This window comes from Natrix helvetica (genome assembly GCF_964273705.1).
Source record: "Natrix helvetica genome assembly, chromosome: 8".
NCBI lineage: Eukaryota > Metazoa > Chordata > Lepidosauria > Squamata > Natricidae > Natrix > Natrix helvetica.
Window position 1 is genome coordinate 9,689,451 of NC_138559.1, and position 14,430 is coordinate 9,703,880.

Below are 14,430 nucleotides of genomic sequence, written 5' to 3' on the forward strand. Positions count from 1 at the left end.
GCAGGAAACCCTATACCAGGAATCGGCAACCTTAAACACTCAAAAGAGCCATTTAGATCCGTTTCCCACAAAAACAAACAAAAAACATGGGGAGCCACAAATCCCTTACCATGCCTGAGTATTTCCTGAGCTGCCACAAAACTAGCATATGTGATTGAATTAAACAATTCTGTTTTCTTCTGAAACTTTTTCTTGGATTTATCCAGGGTTCGCCTACCGGGGGTCGAAAAACTCCATAAATCACACGAGGAAAGAGCCACGTGCTGCTCCAGAGCCACGGGTTGCTGCTAACCACTGCCCTATACCATTCCAGACAAATGGGGGCCCCCATGCACCAGGACTCAGGCTACCGGCTCTGCCTCCCTGGCTGCCTGCAGTTCCACCCCTCCTCCTCCTCAGCCCTTAATTCGCGTTTACTCCAAAAAGGAGGGGCGCTTTGAGGGGGGGGTGAATTTAGGACGGGCGCACTCCGCCCTCGCAGCCAGCAAACGCGCTCGGGAAGCGCGCACGCCTTGCGCAACCAGCCCGGAGGCGCGGCGAACGTGGGAACGGAGTGGCCGGGCGGGGACGATCTCCTCCTCTTCCTCTCCATCCCCTCCCCACGCCTCTGGCCAAGCAAGGCAAGCGGAGCCCTCCACCCGCTGGGAGAGGGGGCGGGGGGGTGTTGCGTGGCCGGGGCAGAGCGAGCTGCGAGCACCCACCGGCGCGCCTCCGCGGGAAGGCAAGCAACCGGCGCTCCTTGCTCCGAGGGAGGAAGCGGCGGCGGCGAGGCGAGGCGGGGCGGAGGAAGGCGGGGAAGAGAAGCGATGGCTCACGGCTGACCACGATCCGCTCCGGCTCCGAGAATCCCGGCGCTCCCCTCACCGCCCACCAACTCAGCCACCCGCCCAGCCTCTCCATCTTGACGGCTTCCCCGATGGCGTTCAGCAGCGCCTCCTCCTCCTGGCAGCTGCTCTCGCCCGTGCAGTGGGCCAAGTGGACGTGGTCGGCCGTGCGAGGCGGCGGAGCCCCGGACCCCGAGCGGGATGCCCTCCACGCCGACGGGGAGAGGGGCCCGGCGGAAGAGGACGCGGAGGAGGAGGAGGAGGAGGACGCGGTGCAGGCGGAGACCAAGTCGCTGAGTCTCAGGCAAGTCGGGGCAGCTGCCGCCCCCTCCCCCGGGAGGGGGGGCTTTTCACACGTTCCGCTGAAACTCGCGGGTCAGCCGAGAGGGAGCGCTGCGGATGGGGACGTGAGGGCCGTTTGCAAGCGGAGAGGCGGTTTTCAACCTCCGGGCGCAGCTGGGGATTTTGGGGAGGGGGCGTTTTTTAGCCGGGTCGGTTTACGCGTGGAAGAGAAACCTGTATGAACCGAGCCAGGGCGACCGGCGGCGGCACAAGAGAGGGGAGGATTGACTCCGTGGGCAAAAGAGACGCGTGGCCTCTTGTCTCGGCGGGGCATTGCCGAGGGAGATGGGAGGGAGGCCGTTGGTGTGCCTGGCTTTTTTCGAAGCCAGCCATTGTCGGATGTACAGCGGGCTAAACCATCAATCGTGGTTAGGAAGCCCTCAGGATGGATGGCTAAGCCCAAAGAAGCAAGTCATGGTTAGGGCGCGAGAAACATGGCACCTTGAATGCTGCCCATTTTGCATTCCGCTTAGCCGCGAATCATGACTTATAGGTTGGCCAGTTGCTGCTAATCATGATTTACGGGTTGGCCATTGATTGGAAGGACTCCTTTTATTTTATTCATGCCCCATCTGGACATCAGTCTCCAAGCCCTGGTGAGTCTTTGGGCCATGAATGTGTTGCCCAATGACAGCTGTGATTGAAGCGCATCAGGATGCCAAATATGCTCTGGGTGTCTCCAGATATGCTGGGAGCTTTGCCCTCCTACAGCCCTGACATTCTTCCTGGTCTGCTTTATCTTGTATGGGAGGGGGGAGGTCAGCAGCTGACCCAGAAGTCTGAAGCAACAGTGGGACTTGGTGTCTCCTTCGGAAGGTGGTCCCTCAGCCTTCCTTGCCCTGCTCAGAACAGCTGCCTTTGGCAGATCTAAATGATGGGTCACACACACTACACACACCCATGCGCTACACAAACACACACTGGTGCATCCAGGCTGCCACGTAATCTCTGAAACTGTCTTAATTGAGTCCAGAAGTACATTCTAGAAAGGGTAACTCTTTGTCTGCTGTGCCCTCTGCTTACTTCGATTTGCCCTTCCTGGAGCCAAACTTTTGCCTTTTCGATATTGCCATTTGGTGGGGGGGGAGGGCAGAGAGTGGATCCCTTGATCCCTCATTACCGTCTGTGGGTCAATCTAGAACAAGATGCAATTGGCGTCTAGAGCAGGGATGTCAAACGCTTATTTCATTGAGGGCCGCGTCAGGGTTGTGTTTGACCTTGGGAGTGGGAGGCGTGGCCAGGGTGGGCATGGCCAGCTTGACATCACTTGTGTTAGGGGCGCCTGTCGTGCCCATGGGCTCTGCCGACGAAAATGGGGTCCCGATCTCCGTTTTCGGCTGGGACGGCCTCCTGCAAACCCCTATGGCAGTGTTTCTCAACCTTGTCAACTTGAAGATGTCTGGACTTCAACTCCCAGAATTCCCCAGCCAGCTGGCTGGGGAATTCTGGGAGTTGAAGTCCAGACATCTTCAAGTTGACAAGGTTGAGAAACACTGCCCTGCGGCCTTCCTGAGCTCTGTTTTCACTAGCAGAAGGTTGCAGGAGGCTGTCCCACCCGAAAACAGAGATCGGGAGCCCATTTCCGCTAGCAGGGGCACTGCAGGCCACCACAGGTGGAAAGGAAGGAGGAAGTGGCTTAAGCCACGTCCATTGGAATAGCATGTTCGTGGTCTGAGTGTGGAAAACCCCTAACTAGATCCTGAGAGATGGAAAACTGAATTCAGAGTCAAACCAAACATGAGCTCTTTTAGGGGTGGGTGGGGATTTATTTTATCTTGTAGCCCAGTGGAATTGGCTAATAAATATAATATACTATAGAACGGGACTGTCAAACTCAACAGTCCACAGGTCAGATGTGTCAAGCACTGGCTGTTGTGGTCTGTTGGGTGTCAAGCAGTGGATGTTGTGGTCCGCCAGGGAGTCTGGGGAAGGCTCAGATGAGGGCTCTGCGTCGGAGGCAGAGAGGGAGGGCAGGGCCATCTGGGAGTTATGTGCCGCCTCCAGAGTCGGACATCAGCAAGGCAGAGGAACAGGGGATCCTGTTCCCAGTGTGCGCATGCACAGAACTGCCAGAAGGCAAGAACAGTTAAGACAAAAGGGACGACTCAGGAGTAAGGCTTGCAGGTGATTGGACATAAAGGAGGAGCAAAGGCAAGTGAGCCTTTGCAGGAAGCAACTTTGTTCGTTCTGGTCAGTTTAAATTCTGAAGCTCTGTTTTGACTCTGTGCTCCATGTGGCCTTGCAAGCTAACTGCCCATTAGGTCTTGAAACGTGGCAGCGTTTCAAGGGAGATAAAGGTGGGTGCTTATCAGCCTTATCCCGAAGGACTGTGGCAGACGTCGGTCGGACTCTTTACAAACTGTTTGTGACTCATTACGGGCTGTGCATGAACATAATTCACAGCCTTTGAAATAAAAAGAGGGTTTTTGGGACTAAGCATGCGCTTTTTACTGTCTCGGGAAGCCTAGGTCCGAACACCGGCCAGGGCCAGGGCTGGTTTAGTGAAGGGGAAAAAGTCATGATGCATCACATGACAACAACGTGATGACAGGAGTTTGACACTCCTGCTATAGAATGTTCACAGTAGATATAAATAAAAGTTCAAAACTGAAACCCCAACCTGCGTCAAAATGAAACTCAGAGGGCAAGTGTTCATATCACTATAGTGGTGAAGAACTCCATTTTCAGCATCTTCTCAAATAAGTATATATATATTTTAGGGTGCCATTTTGATCTCGGCTGAGGTTATTTCAAAGAGCAGATTTTGTCCCCAGGAAGAAGCACCTCCTTGCTTTGACCTCCTCGCTTCTTGGAAGTGGGGTACTGCGGATAGTTTCTCCTGGGACAATTAAGTTGGTTGCCTTGATTCAAGTAGAAGAATGTGATTCTCCGTATAGCTGAGTGCCAAGTCCAACTGGGCTGTAATGGTTCATAGCGGCCTTTTGAATTGCACCTGGAAATTAATTAGAAACCAGAGCAACGTGCTTCTGGTGACCTATTATAAATGAAGCTCAGGCCTTCCAAGTAGCATCCATGGGGAGGATGGTTAATAATTGGATGAAGAATGCACTGGAGGGGGGGGAATTTAATTGCTTTTTGCTGCTGTGGTCCTGAGAAAATTAACTTTCTGGAGGAGCCAAAACAACTTGCTTGGAACACCCACAGCGAAGGAAACACACAGTTGTGAATACTGCTACAATTCTGCTGTTCAAACAGGCAAAATGCAAAAAGCCACAAATTCTTGTTTGCTCACACCCTTTAACAGATGAACAGAGTTGGAAGAGACCTTGGAGGTCTTCTAGTCCAATTCATTGCCCAAGCAGGAGACCCTACACTATTTCTGACAGATGGCAGTCCAGTCTCTTCCTGAAAGCTTCCAGGGATGAAGCTCCCATTACTTCCGAAGGCAACTTCTGTTCCATAGGTTGATTGTTCTCACTGTCACAAAATTCTTTCTTATTTCCAGGTTGAATCTCATCCTTGTTCACTTTCCATCCATTGTTCCTTGTCTGGCCTTCTGGTGCTTTGGAGAATAGCTTGACCCCCTCCTCTCTGTGGCAGCCCCTCCAATATTGGAAGACTGCTATCCTGTCTCCCCTGGTCCTTCTCTTCACTAGACTACTCATGCCCAGTTCCTGCAGCCGTTCATTGTATGTTTTAGCTTCCAGTCCCCTAATCATCCTGGTTGCTCTTAGATTGCTCTTGATTGTTCCTTGTTTTCCCACACAGAACCTGTGAGAAACCATGTGCCTGACATTTCCCTTGTTTCCAACCTTCTTTAGATTATTTAAAATAAAAACCAATCAAAAATGCATGCATATTCTGGAGCAAAACACCCACCTTCAGCATTGTCTGAATTTCCTACAAGTGCAGTGAACCTAGGTTAATATCTCAGGGGTATTTTTAAAGTTGGGTCACTCCAGCTCAGTGCTCTGTTTGAAAGGGTGCCCAGAAAAAAAAGGGATGGGTAAGCTAAGGTGGATAGGGGTGCAGTGGCTCAGAGGCTAAGATGCTGAGCTTGTCAATCAGAAGGTCGGCAGTTTGGCGGTTCGAATCCCTAGCGCCGTATAACGGAGTGAGCTCCCGTTACTTGTCCCAGCTTCTGCCAACCTAGCAGTTCAAAAGCACATAAAAAATGCAAGTAGAAAAATAGGGACCACTTTGGTGGGAAGGTCAGTGCTTGGTGCACCTTCGGGGTTAGTCATGCTGGCCACATGACCATGGGGACATCTTCGGACAGTGCTGGCTCTTTGGCTTTGAAACGGAGATGAGCACCGCCCTCTAGAGCAGTGGTTCTCAACCTGTGGGTCGGTACCCCTTTGGGGGTCAAACGACCCTTTCACAGGGGTCGCCTAAGACCACCGGAAAACACATATTTTCAATGGTCTTAAAAACAGAGACACCAATTTTATGGTTGGGGGGTCACCACAACATGAGAAACTGTATTAAAGGGTCGCGGCATTGGGAAGGTTGAGAACCACTGCTCTAGAAACAGGAACAGCTATCACATATGTGCGAGGGGAACCTTTACCTTTAAGCTAAGGTGATAGCTAACACCTGAAAGGCAGTGTCATTGGAGGAAGGCAGGACACAGTGTCCACAACCGTAATTAAACCTTGTATCTTTTTTTTAAGATGCATCGTAAGTGCGTGTGCATTTTTTTGAACCCCTCTTGCAAACTTCTTCATAACAAGCTTCAAAAGTCATTTGATTGGCTGGAGGAAATAATGTTTCTTTCCCCTCTCTTCTCCTTCCTCCCTTGGCAGTTCGGATTCCGAAGGCAATTTTGGGACTCCCGAGGCAGAGACGCCAATACACTCCTTGGGGAAAGAGTTGGAAGAACTGGATCTGGACCTGGAAGTTGGGCCCCAAGGTAAACCACCGCTGAGCCTTACTTTTCCTTCCTTCGTCGAAAATGCACAGCGCATCCTGTTTCCCCTTGCTAAGTCCTTTGTGTGTGTGTGTGTGGCTCATCACTTGGGTCTGTGCATGGTCTAATAGGGACGAAGATGTGTGCTCATCATATTTTAGCGCAACCTTCTGGTAATTCAAGCGGAGCATAGATCTGGGGTTTTTTTTCCCCCATCGTATTTTGCTGTGGATGCACTCCGTGAAAGAAAGCAAGGTAACCAGATGGACTTATGTTTAAGAATGTCCTTGCAAGAGTGTGAAAGGCTGTTGGAGTAAGTTCAGTTGGCTGAAAATTGCAGCTTCTATTAATAATAAAAACAAGAAAGGTCAAAAGCAAATTGCTCGCCCTTCAGGGCTGGAAACCTTTGATAAACAAGACAGTAGCTTTTTATTAAGCTTGGAAGATCAGGTGTTTTATTATGTTACGTTGGATTTTTCAGATCCTAGAGTGGTGGCAATTTGAGCTCTGTTTATATGTAGGCCTGTGGGTTCTTCCTTGTGCAGTCAAATCAGAGGATGAAATATGCTCATTTGAACCTTTCATAGCAAATATAATTTCCTGCCGGCAAATTCCTGAGTTCCTGAATTGTTGATAATCACTATGAATAAATGGGAACAATCCCTTTGTTCATAGTCTCGTTCAAATTGTTTCCTTGCCAAAATAAGGTTTTTCCCCACAGTTTTCTAACTGAGAAAAACCTACTTTCAATCCTGAGATTTAGCAAGATGCCTTTAGAACAGTGTTTCTCAACCTTGGCAATTTGAAGATGTCTGGACTTCAACTCCCAGAATTCCCCAGCCAGCGAATGCGAATTCTGGGAGTTGAAGTCCAGACTTCTTCAAGTTGCCAAGGTTGAGAAACACTGCTTTAGAAAATGTTCATTAGGAAATGACCTCTATTTTTGTAGGGTCCCTGCTCCATCTCCCATAATCTGGGCAATACGTTCTGTTAAGTCATGACTCTTCTCCGTCAACGATTATTACTACCGTATTTTTCAGAGTATAAGATGCACCTTTTTCCCTCAAAAAAGAGGGTGAAAATCTGGGTGCATCTTAGACACTGAATGCAGCATTTTTGGCCTCTCAAAACCCTCTCCCCTTCACCAAAATGGCTGTGCATAGCCTTTAGGAGGCTTGCAGGGTACTCCTGGGGGCTGGGGAGGGCAAAAATAAGCGAAAAATGGGCCATTTTTGGGAGGTCTGCAGAGTGCAAAAACTTTTTTTTTTATTTTGCCTCTTTAAAATCTTGGTGTGTCTTATACTCCAGTGCGTCTTATATTCCAAAAAATACGGTAATAACTGAATGTAAAATATTGATAATACTGTAGTAGCATTCCTTCAAAAAGGTTAACACAGCATAAGGGGAGCATCCGTGCTCCCCTTAAAGTAGGGAAAAATGAAGAGCAGAAATGGTTTCTCTGTGAATTTGCTTTAACTAGGATTTGCTAAACAAGCTTTAGTTGGCAAACGGCTGCATCAGAAATCTTGGTTTAGAAACCGTAAGGTCAGCTGTATGCAAGCTACATGGTGGCTTAGAGCAAGGAACTGCAAAGATTAGTTGTACTAACTCTCATTCATCATCATCTTCTTTTAATGACCCCATAATCCCTTGCGGGATGAGGAAACTGAATGCAGCTAGCAGAGTATTTTAATGGCCAGTTGCCCTTCCTTTCGCCAATGCGGAGTTTTGTTCAGCAGATATATTCTCAGTGTACTAACTCTCATTCCATTCTTAAAATGTATATCCCTTTCTTTGCACCATTGTGGGCTTGTTCCTGAATTCCCCCAAGCACACACCTTGTTGATGTGAACAGGAGCAGCCAAAAAGCAAAAAAGTATCAGTATATTCATTTGTTTGTTTAGTGCAAATGCTTTTTTTGCAACTACTCAAAACAAATCCAGCTGGCTTTCAAAGCCTATCAACGATCAACAGCTCTAGCAAAATCAATCACTCACCAAGATCATAAATGCATATCGTGGTATTGTTATGACCGCTGTTACAAAACTGAATTGCTAAATATCTCAAAATAATTCAATTGTGCCATAGTGGCAATAATGAGCAACCACCCACAATCTCCACATGTATCTTGGGTGCTTAGTATTATGGGATGGGGGTGGGGATCAAAAAAGTAAAAATGGCAGCCACGACCCATTAAAAATGGATGCGACTCTGTTTGCCTGATCGCAGCTGCCAGAGAGCTGCGGTGGCCCAGTGGTTAGAGTGCAGTACTGCAGGCTACTTCTACTGACTGCCGGCTGCTTGCAATTTGCCAGTTCGAATCTTGTCAGCCTCAAGGCTGTTGACTCAGCCTTCCATCCTTCCGAGGTGGGTAAAATGAGGGCCCAGATTGTTGGGGGGGGGCAATAGGTTGACTCTGTAAACTGCTTGAGCAGGGGGTTGGACTAGAAGACCTCCAAAATCCCTTCCAGTGTTATTATTTCTCGTTCTATGTGCTTTGTATGAGCCCATAAGTACAATGGAACAAACTTTCTTTGGGGTTGGATGTTAGAATTTGTCATGGTTGACCCAAACACCTATCTGCCCAGCTTTATCCCTATGGAATATTCTGGAGAACTTTAGGGTGCGCAGATGTCATTCCTTTGGATGTGTGTGTGTGTGTGTGTGTGTGTTTTCACGGGTGTGGATATGCTGGCCTTGTTGTATTCGGGCCTTTTCCCGTGTAAGATTGAGATTGTCTTGGTAACATTTTAGCGAGGTCTCACTCGCCATCTTCAGCTGGGTTTTGGGCTTAAAGTGTGATCGGAGATGCCGTCTTTCTATAAATCTTGGTGGGGGTGTGTGGAGTGTTGACTTTGTTTCAGTAAGTGGAACAATTGGTTGTGCGGTTATATCATGATTGGTTCATTGGTGCTGGCTGTGTGTCTTGTTGTTTCGTGTTGTAACGACCTGGGTGGTGGGTGGGGCTCGTTAGGTTGGTAATTGTTTTTCTTTGGAATCCGTTGGAGATTAATACGTTTGTGAGAGTGTGTAATTCAGTTTTCAGGTGGTCTTTGTCGGCTAGGCGTTTGGTTCTGGAGATGAGGGTCTTGGCTACAGAGTTGATCTGTGCAGGGTGGTGATGGGATTGTGCGTTTAAGTAGCGGTTGATGTGTGTTTTTTTCCGGTAGATGGTGTGTCCTAGGGAGCCATTGGGTTTTTTGTAGATTCGGACATCCAGAAAGGGAAGTTGGTTGTTTGAATCTATTTCCATAGTGAATTGTATTTTGGGGTGTAGACTGTTGAGATGTGTGAGGAAGTTGTCCAGTTTTTCTTTCCCGTGTGGCCAAATCAGGAAAGTGTCATCAACATATCTAAGCCAGATTTTGAGTTTGTGTTTAGATTTATCTAAGGCATTAGTTTCAAAATGTTCCATGTATAAGTTTGCGATGACGGGTGAGAGTCCCATGGGTGCTCCTTCTATCTGTTTGTATCTTTGTCCATTATGGATGAAGTATGTGTTGGTTAGGCAGTGGTTGGTCAGGTCCAGGATGTGTTTAGGGGGGTTGTGTTTGTTCTGGATAGCTGTCAAGGCTTCTTTTATAGGCACTTGGGTGAAGAGGGATATGACATTGAAACTCACAAGTAGGTCGCTGGGTTGTAGGTTTTGTTTCTTTATTGTTTCTATGAAGTGGAGTGAGTTTTGTACGTGTGAGGTTATGGATTCTGCGTAGGTTGGAGTTGTTTGGTGAGGAATTTGGCAAGATTCTGTAGAGGTGAGCCTATGGAGCTGACTATGTTCCTTCTTTGTGTATCTTGGGGAGTCCATAGAGTTTGGGGCATCTGGAAGAATTCTCTCTGGGGATGATTCTTTGCTGTATCTCTTCACTGATGGGAGAGGCTTTTATTTTGGATTTGGTGGTTTTTTCCAGGTAGGTGGTGGGCTCTGTGTTTAGAGGTTTGTAAGCGGGATCTTGCAGTAGGTTGGATAGTTTGGTTTGGTAGTCAGACATGTTCATCACCACTGTGGCGTTACCTTTGTCTGCTGGGAGAAGAATTATGTAGTTGTCTTTCCTCAGGTTGGTGAGTGCTTTTTCTTCTTGTTGTTGTAAATTGCTTCTGGGTGGATTACTGGAGCAAAGGATGTTGGTGACTGCAAGTCTGATTTTATTGGCTTCATCTGGGTTGATTTTGGTGAGTGTGGCTTCAACTCCGCATATGATGTCTTCAGTAGGGATACACACACACGTGTGTGTGTGTGTGTGTGTGTGTGAGAGAGAGAGAGAGAGAGAGAGAGAGAGAGGAGAGAGAGAGGGAGAGAGAGAAGATCAGAAAGACGGAGCTACGAAAGGCTGGCATTCCTTTGCATTCTGCCGACCAAGTAGCCCTTCGTTTTGATGCAGGTCACGTGTGGCAGACTGCTTCTCATCAGGATAAACACACCTCACACCGTCTAGGCGAGCCGGGGAGCGGGTTGTGTGTGTCTCGAACGTGACAGCTCCCTTTGTCACGGTGGAGGAAGTGGATCTTTGCGGTTTTTCGTGCTTAGCAAAACAACAACCAGGCGGTGCTGGGGATATCTTTATTTAGCACAGTTGCTGCAGGAGGGGTTAACAACGGAGGGAGCACAGGCTCTTTTGGGGGTTTTCTGGGACTGTCCTACATTTTGCATCTTACGGAATTCTCCTTTCTCACCCCTAAATCCTTTTTCCCCCTCCATCCTCTGTAAGCGTGAAATTTGTATTACAAAGAGAGAAACAGCGGGGAATCTCGCTGCTGAATTTGAGGCTTTGCGGGGCTATAAATTAGACTGTGGAGTTAAAAAACAATTCTGGCAGAATAAAAGGGCAAACCATTTCCCTATTATTATTTTATTTTGCCACGAATAGATGCAGTAAAACCTCTGTATTTTGTAAAAGAGGAAGGGGGGAACTTCCTCCTTTTTAATATGTGCCTGGTTGTCTCCTGATCCCTCTTCTGAAATGAACAAGGATGCTATGACTGCAAAAGCCTGCCTTGTGAATCCATCGTAGTCAGATTAACAGAGTTGGAAGGGACCTTATAGGTCATCTAGTCCAGCCCCCCCTGCCCAAGCAAGAGACCCTACACCGTTTCTGACAGATGGCAGTCCAGTCTCTTCTTGAAAGCTTCCAGGGATGAAGCTCCCACAACATCTGAAGGCAACTTCTGTTCCGTGGATTGATTGAATCACATTAGGGATTATATCACATTAGTCACTGCAAATAGTCCTCAATTTATAGCCACAGTTGAGCCCAAATTTCTGCTGCCAAGTGAGATGTCCACCAAGCGAGCCCTGCCCCATCCCATGACCATACCGTCGTTAAATGAATTCCTGCAATTAAGTCAATAACACCATTGTTAAGTGAATTTGGCTTCCTCATTGACCCTGGGACGCTGCAACCGCCACAAACACGAATCAGCCGCCAAGCGTCCGAACCAGACCATGCGACCATGGGGATGCCTCAATGGCCACAAGAGCCTTAAGTGTCTGAACAAAATCTTTGCAATGCAAGTAGCGAAGATTAAAAAGAATCAGAATAGAGCCGGAAGGGACCTTGGAGGTCTTCTAGTCCAACTCCCTGCTCAAGCAGCAGACCCTACACCAGTGGCGTACCCACCTCCATAATTTAATGCTCCCCCATGCCGTGACCTCTGCGCATGGCTTTCTTGGAGCCTGGGGAGGGTGAAAATGGCCTCTCTCCCCCCTTCCCCCCAGAGGCCAGAAATAGCCTGTTTTCCGACTTCCGGTTGGGCCTGGTAGTTCCGTTTTTCACTCTCCCCAAGCTCCAGAGGCTTTCTAGGATCGTGGGGAAGTTGAAAAACGGCCCAACATGCAAACCGGAAGTCCGTTCCCGGACTTCCGGTTTGCACATTGACCAGCTTTTCCCCCATCTGGAGGCTTCAGGGAAGCCACCGGAGGGCGAAAAATGGCCGGAAATCAGCTGGCCAGCGTGCGCATGCCCCCTGGAGCTGACAGGGCAATGCCTCCTCGCGTGCCCTCAAAAATGGCTCGGCAGGCCACAGGTTCGCCATCGTGGCCCTACACCGTTTCAGACAAATGGCAGTGCAGTCTCTTCTTAAAAGCCTCCAGTGACCCTGCTATTCCAGCTTCTGCCTCACTGTCAGAATTTTCAAGGGAGAATATTTACGGGGAAAACCAGAGGAGATTGTTTTAACAATTTGGCACTTCCTGTGTAGTCAGAACAACCTGGGGTTTTGGGGGGCTTGTAAGACATATGACCTTGAAATATTTAGATGCAGATTAACAGAGTTGGAAGGGACCTTGTAGGTCATCTAGTCCAACCCCCACCCAAGCAGGAGACCCTACACCAGTGATGGCGAACCTATGGCACGAGTGCCACAGGTGGCACGCGGAGCCATTTGTCAGGGCACACGAGGCGCTGCCCTGTCAGCTGGCCAGCGTGCATGCGAAGGCTTCAGGGAAGCCTCTTGAAGGTCCCTGAAGCCTTCGGAGCGCTTAAAATGACCCTCTGAGCAAACCGGAAGTCACTTCCGGTTTGCTCGGAAGGTCATTTTGACTGCTTTGGAGGCTTCAGGGAAGCATCCTGAAGGTCCCTGAAGCTTCCGGAGGGCTTCTGGGGGGCGGGGGAGGCTGTTTTCGCCCTCCCCATGTTCCTATAAAGCCTCTGGAGCCTGGGGAGGGCAAAAAAACATGCAAAATGGGGGGGGTCGCGCCTGTAGTGCGCGCATGCACACTAGGGGTCGCACATTGCATTATGGGTGCGGCATGCCTGCACACGACCCCCCTGCGCTCCCCCCACTTATGGCACACGAGCCAAAAAAGGTTCGCCATCGCTGACCTATACTGTACCTGTGCATTTTGTTCTTCTTGCCTAAATGTAGAACTTTACTTTTTCCACCATTGAATTTCATTTTGTTAGATAGCGCCCAATAGTCTTCATAGTTCCTGTAGGCTGTAGCATCCTCTTTGTCCCCAGGTCGTTGTCTCGGGAGATGAAGTAAGCGTGCTGGGTCGAATGTTACAGAAGATTGATTATTTTAGATTGCTTCGGGCAACCTGTGCCAAAAACGTACTCTCCATGCGGTGGCCTTTCGAGCTGGACTGCCATTAATGATGTGGGCTCCTCTCCAAATTCATATATTTTCTCTCTCTCTCTCTCTCTCTCTCTCTCCCTCTCCCTCTCCCTCTCCTTCTCCCTCCCTCCCCCCCATTTGTCCATGCTCAGAAAAATTATGCCAAGGCAATTTGCTTGCACCGTGTAAGCAATTTTGGCTAGGTTGAGTCACACTATTGCAGCAAGGCTGGGAAAGTCATAGATTTGATGAGAGATCTGCAGAGGAAGCTAGGATGCTAAACAGAAATGCTGCCAAGTGCCAAAGACTTACTTGGCTTTTTTTCCTTCAACGTTCAGCAGCTGCAACCACCTGCTTGAATTTTGAATTTCTTGGCAACTGCAGGAGAAATTGTCATTTATAGGAAAGAGGCAAAACGAGATCCGTATTTATTCCGTTCAGCTTTTTGGATGCTAATTGCTCCACTGATTATAAAGTGGAAAAAGTGACTTTGACTTTGGAAAAGGTGCAGAGAAGAACAGCTGATTAAGGGCCTGGAGACTAAAACATATGAAGAACGGTTGCAGGAATTAGGTATGTTTAGTCTAGAGAAAAGAAGGACTAGAGGGGACATGACAGCAGTCTTTCAATATTTGTGGGGCTGCCACAAAGAAGAGGGAGCGAAGCTATTCTCCAAAGCCCCTGAAGGCAGGACAAGAAGCAATGGATGGAAACTAATCAAGGACAGAAGCAACCTGGAATTAAAGATAAGCTTCCTAACAGTGAGGATAATTAAGCAGTGGAATGTGTTGCCTTCAGAAGTTGTCGGATGCTTCATCACAGGAGGTTTTTAAGAAGAGACTGGCCAGCCACTTGTCTGAAATGGTATGGGATCTCCTGCTTGAGCAGGGGGCTGGACTAGAAGACCTCCAAGGTCCCTTCCAGCTCTATTCTGATTGACTTAAGTGCAGTTCGGTTTTAAACAAACTTGCTCAGTTCCCAGAAAGCAAAGGAACACATCTTGTGAAGACAAAACACACCCTTTTATGCGAGTTGCCTGCAGCCAGTGAGCTGAAATGCTACAAAAGCAGGAACAAGGACATGCTTTCATCGAACAATACCTCTCGCTGGTTAGGTTTTCTTGAAGTTTATTTGATTGCAAGCCAACCAGAGCCCCATAAAAGTTAGATGGGTGGGTGGCTGTATACATCAAAATAGGCCAATAAAACAGAGAAAATTTCACTCCGGAGGGATTTGATAAATTGCCTCTGACCCTTTTTTAGGACCGCTTCCTACCTGCCATTTGAAGAGTGGCGTACGCCGTCGATTTTTAAAATTATTTCATGGATTTGTTATGCA

At 48.4% G+C, this 14,430-nt stretch overlaps 1 protein-coding gene across 3 annotated transcripts in view; it reads left to right on the top strand.

Moving 5' to 3' along the window:
* Window positions 1-498: 498 nt before the first annotated feature.
* Window positions 499-14,430, top strand: part of TACC1 (transforming acidic coiled-coil containing protein 1) — a 69,345-nt gene continuing 55,413 nt past the window's right edge. Inside the window, exons 1-2 of one of the 3 annotated variants that reach the window (XM_081960755.1) lie at window positions 499-1,128; window positions 5,933-6,039. In XM_081960755.1, the coding sequence (XP_081816881.1) occupies window positions 917-1,128; window positions 5,933-6,039 (319 nt within the window). In that variant the 5' untranslated portion in view covers window positions 499-916. The remainder of the gene's footprint in view (window positions 1,129-5,932; window positions 6,040-14,430) is intronic. The other 2 variants (XM_081960756.1, XM_081960757.1) reach the window with 2 other exon arrangements.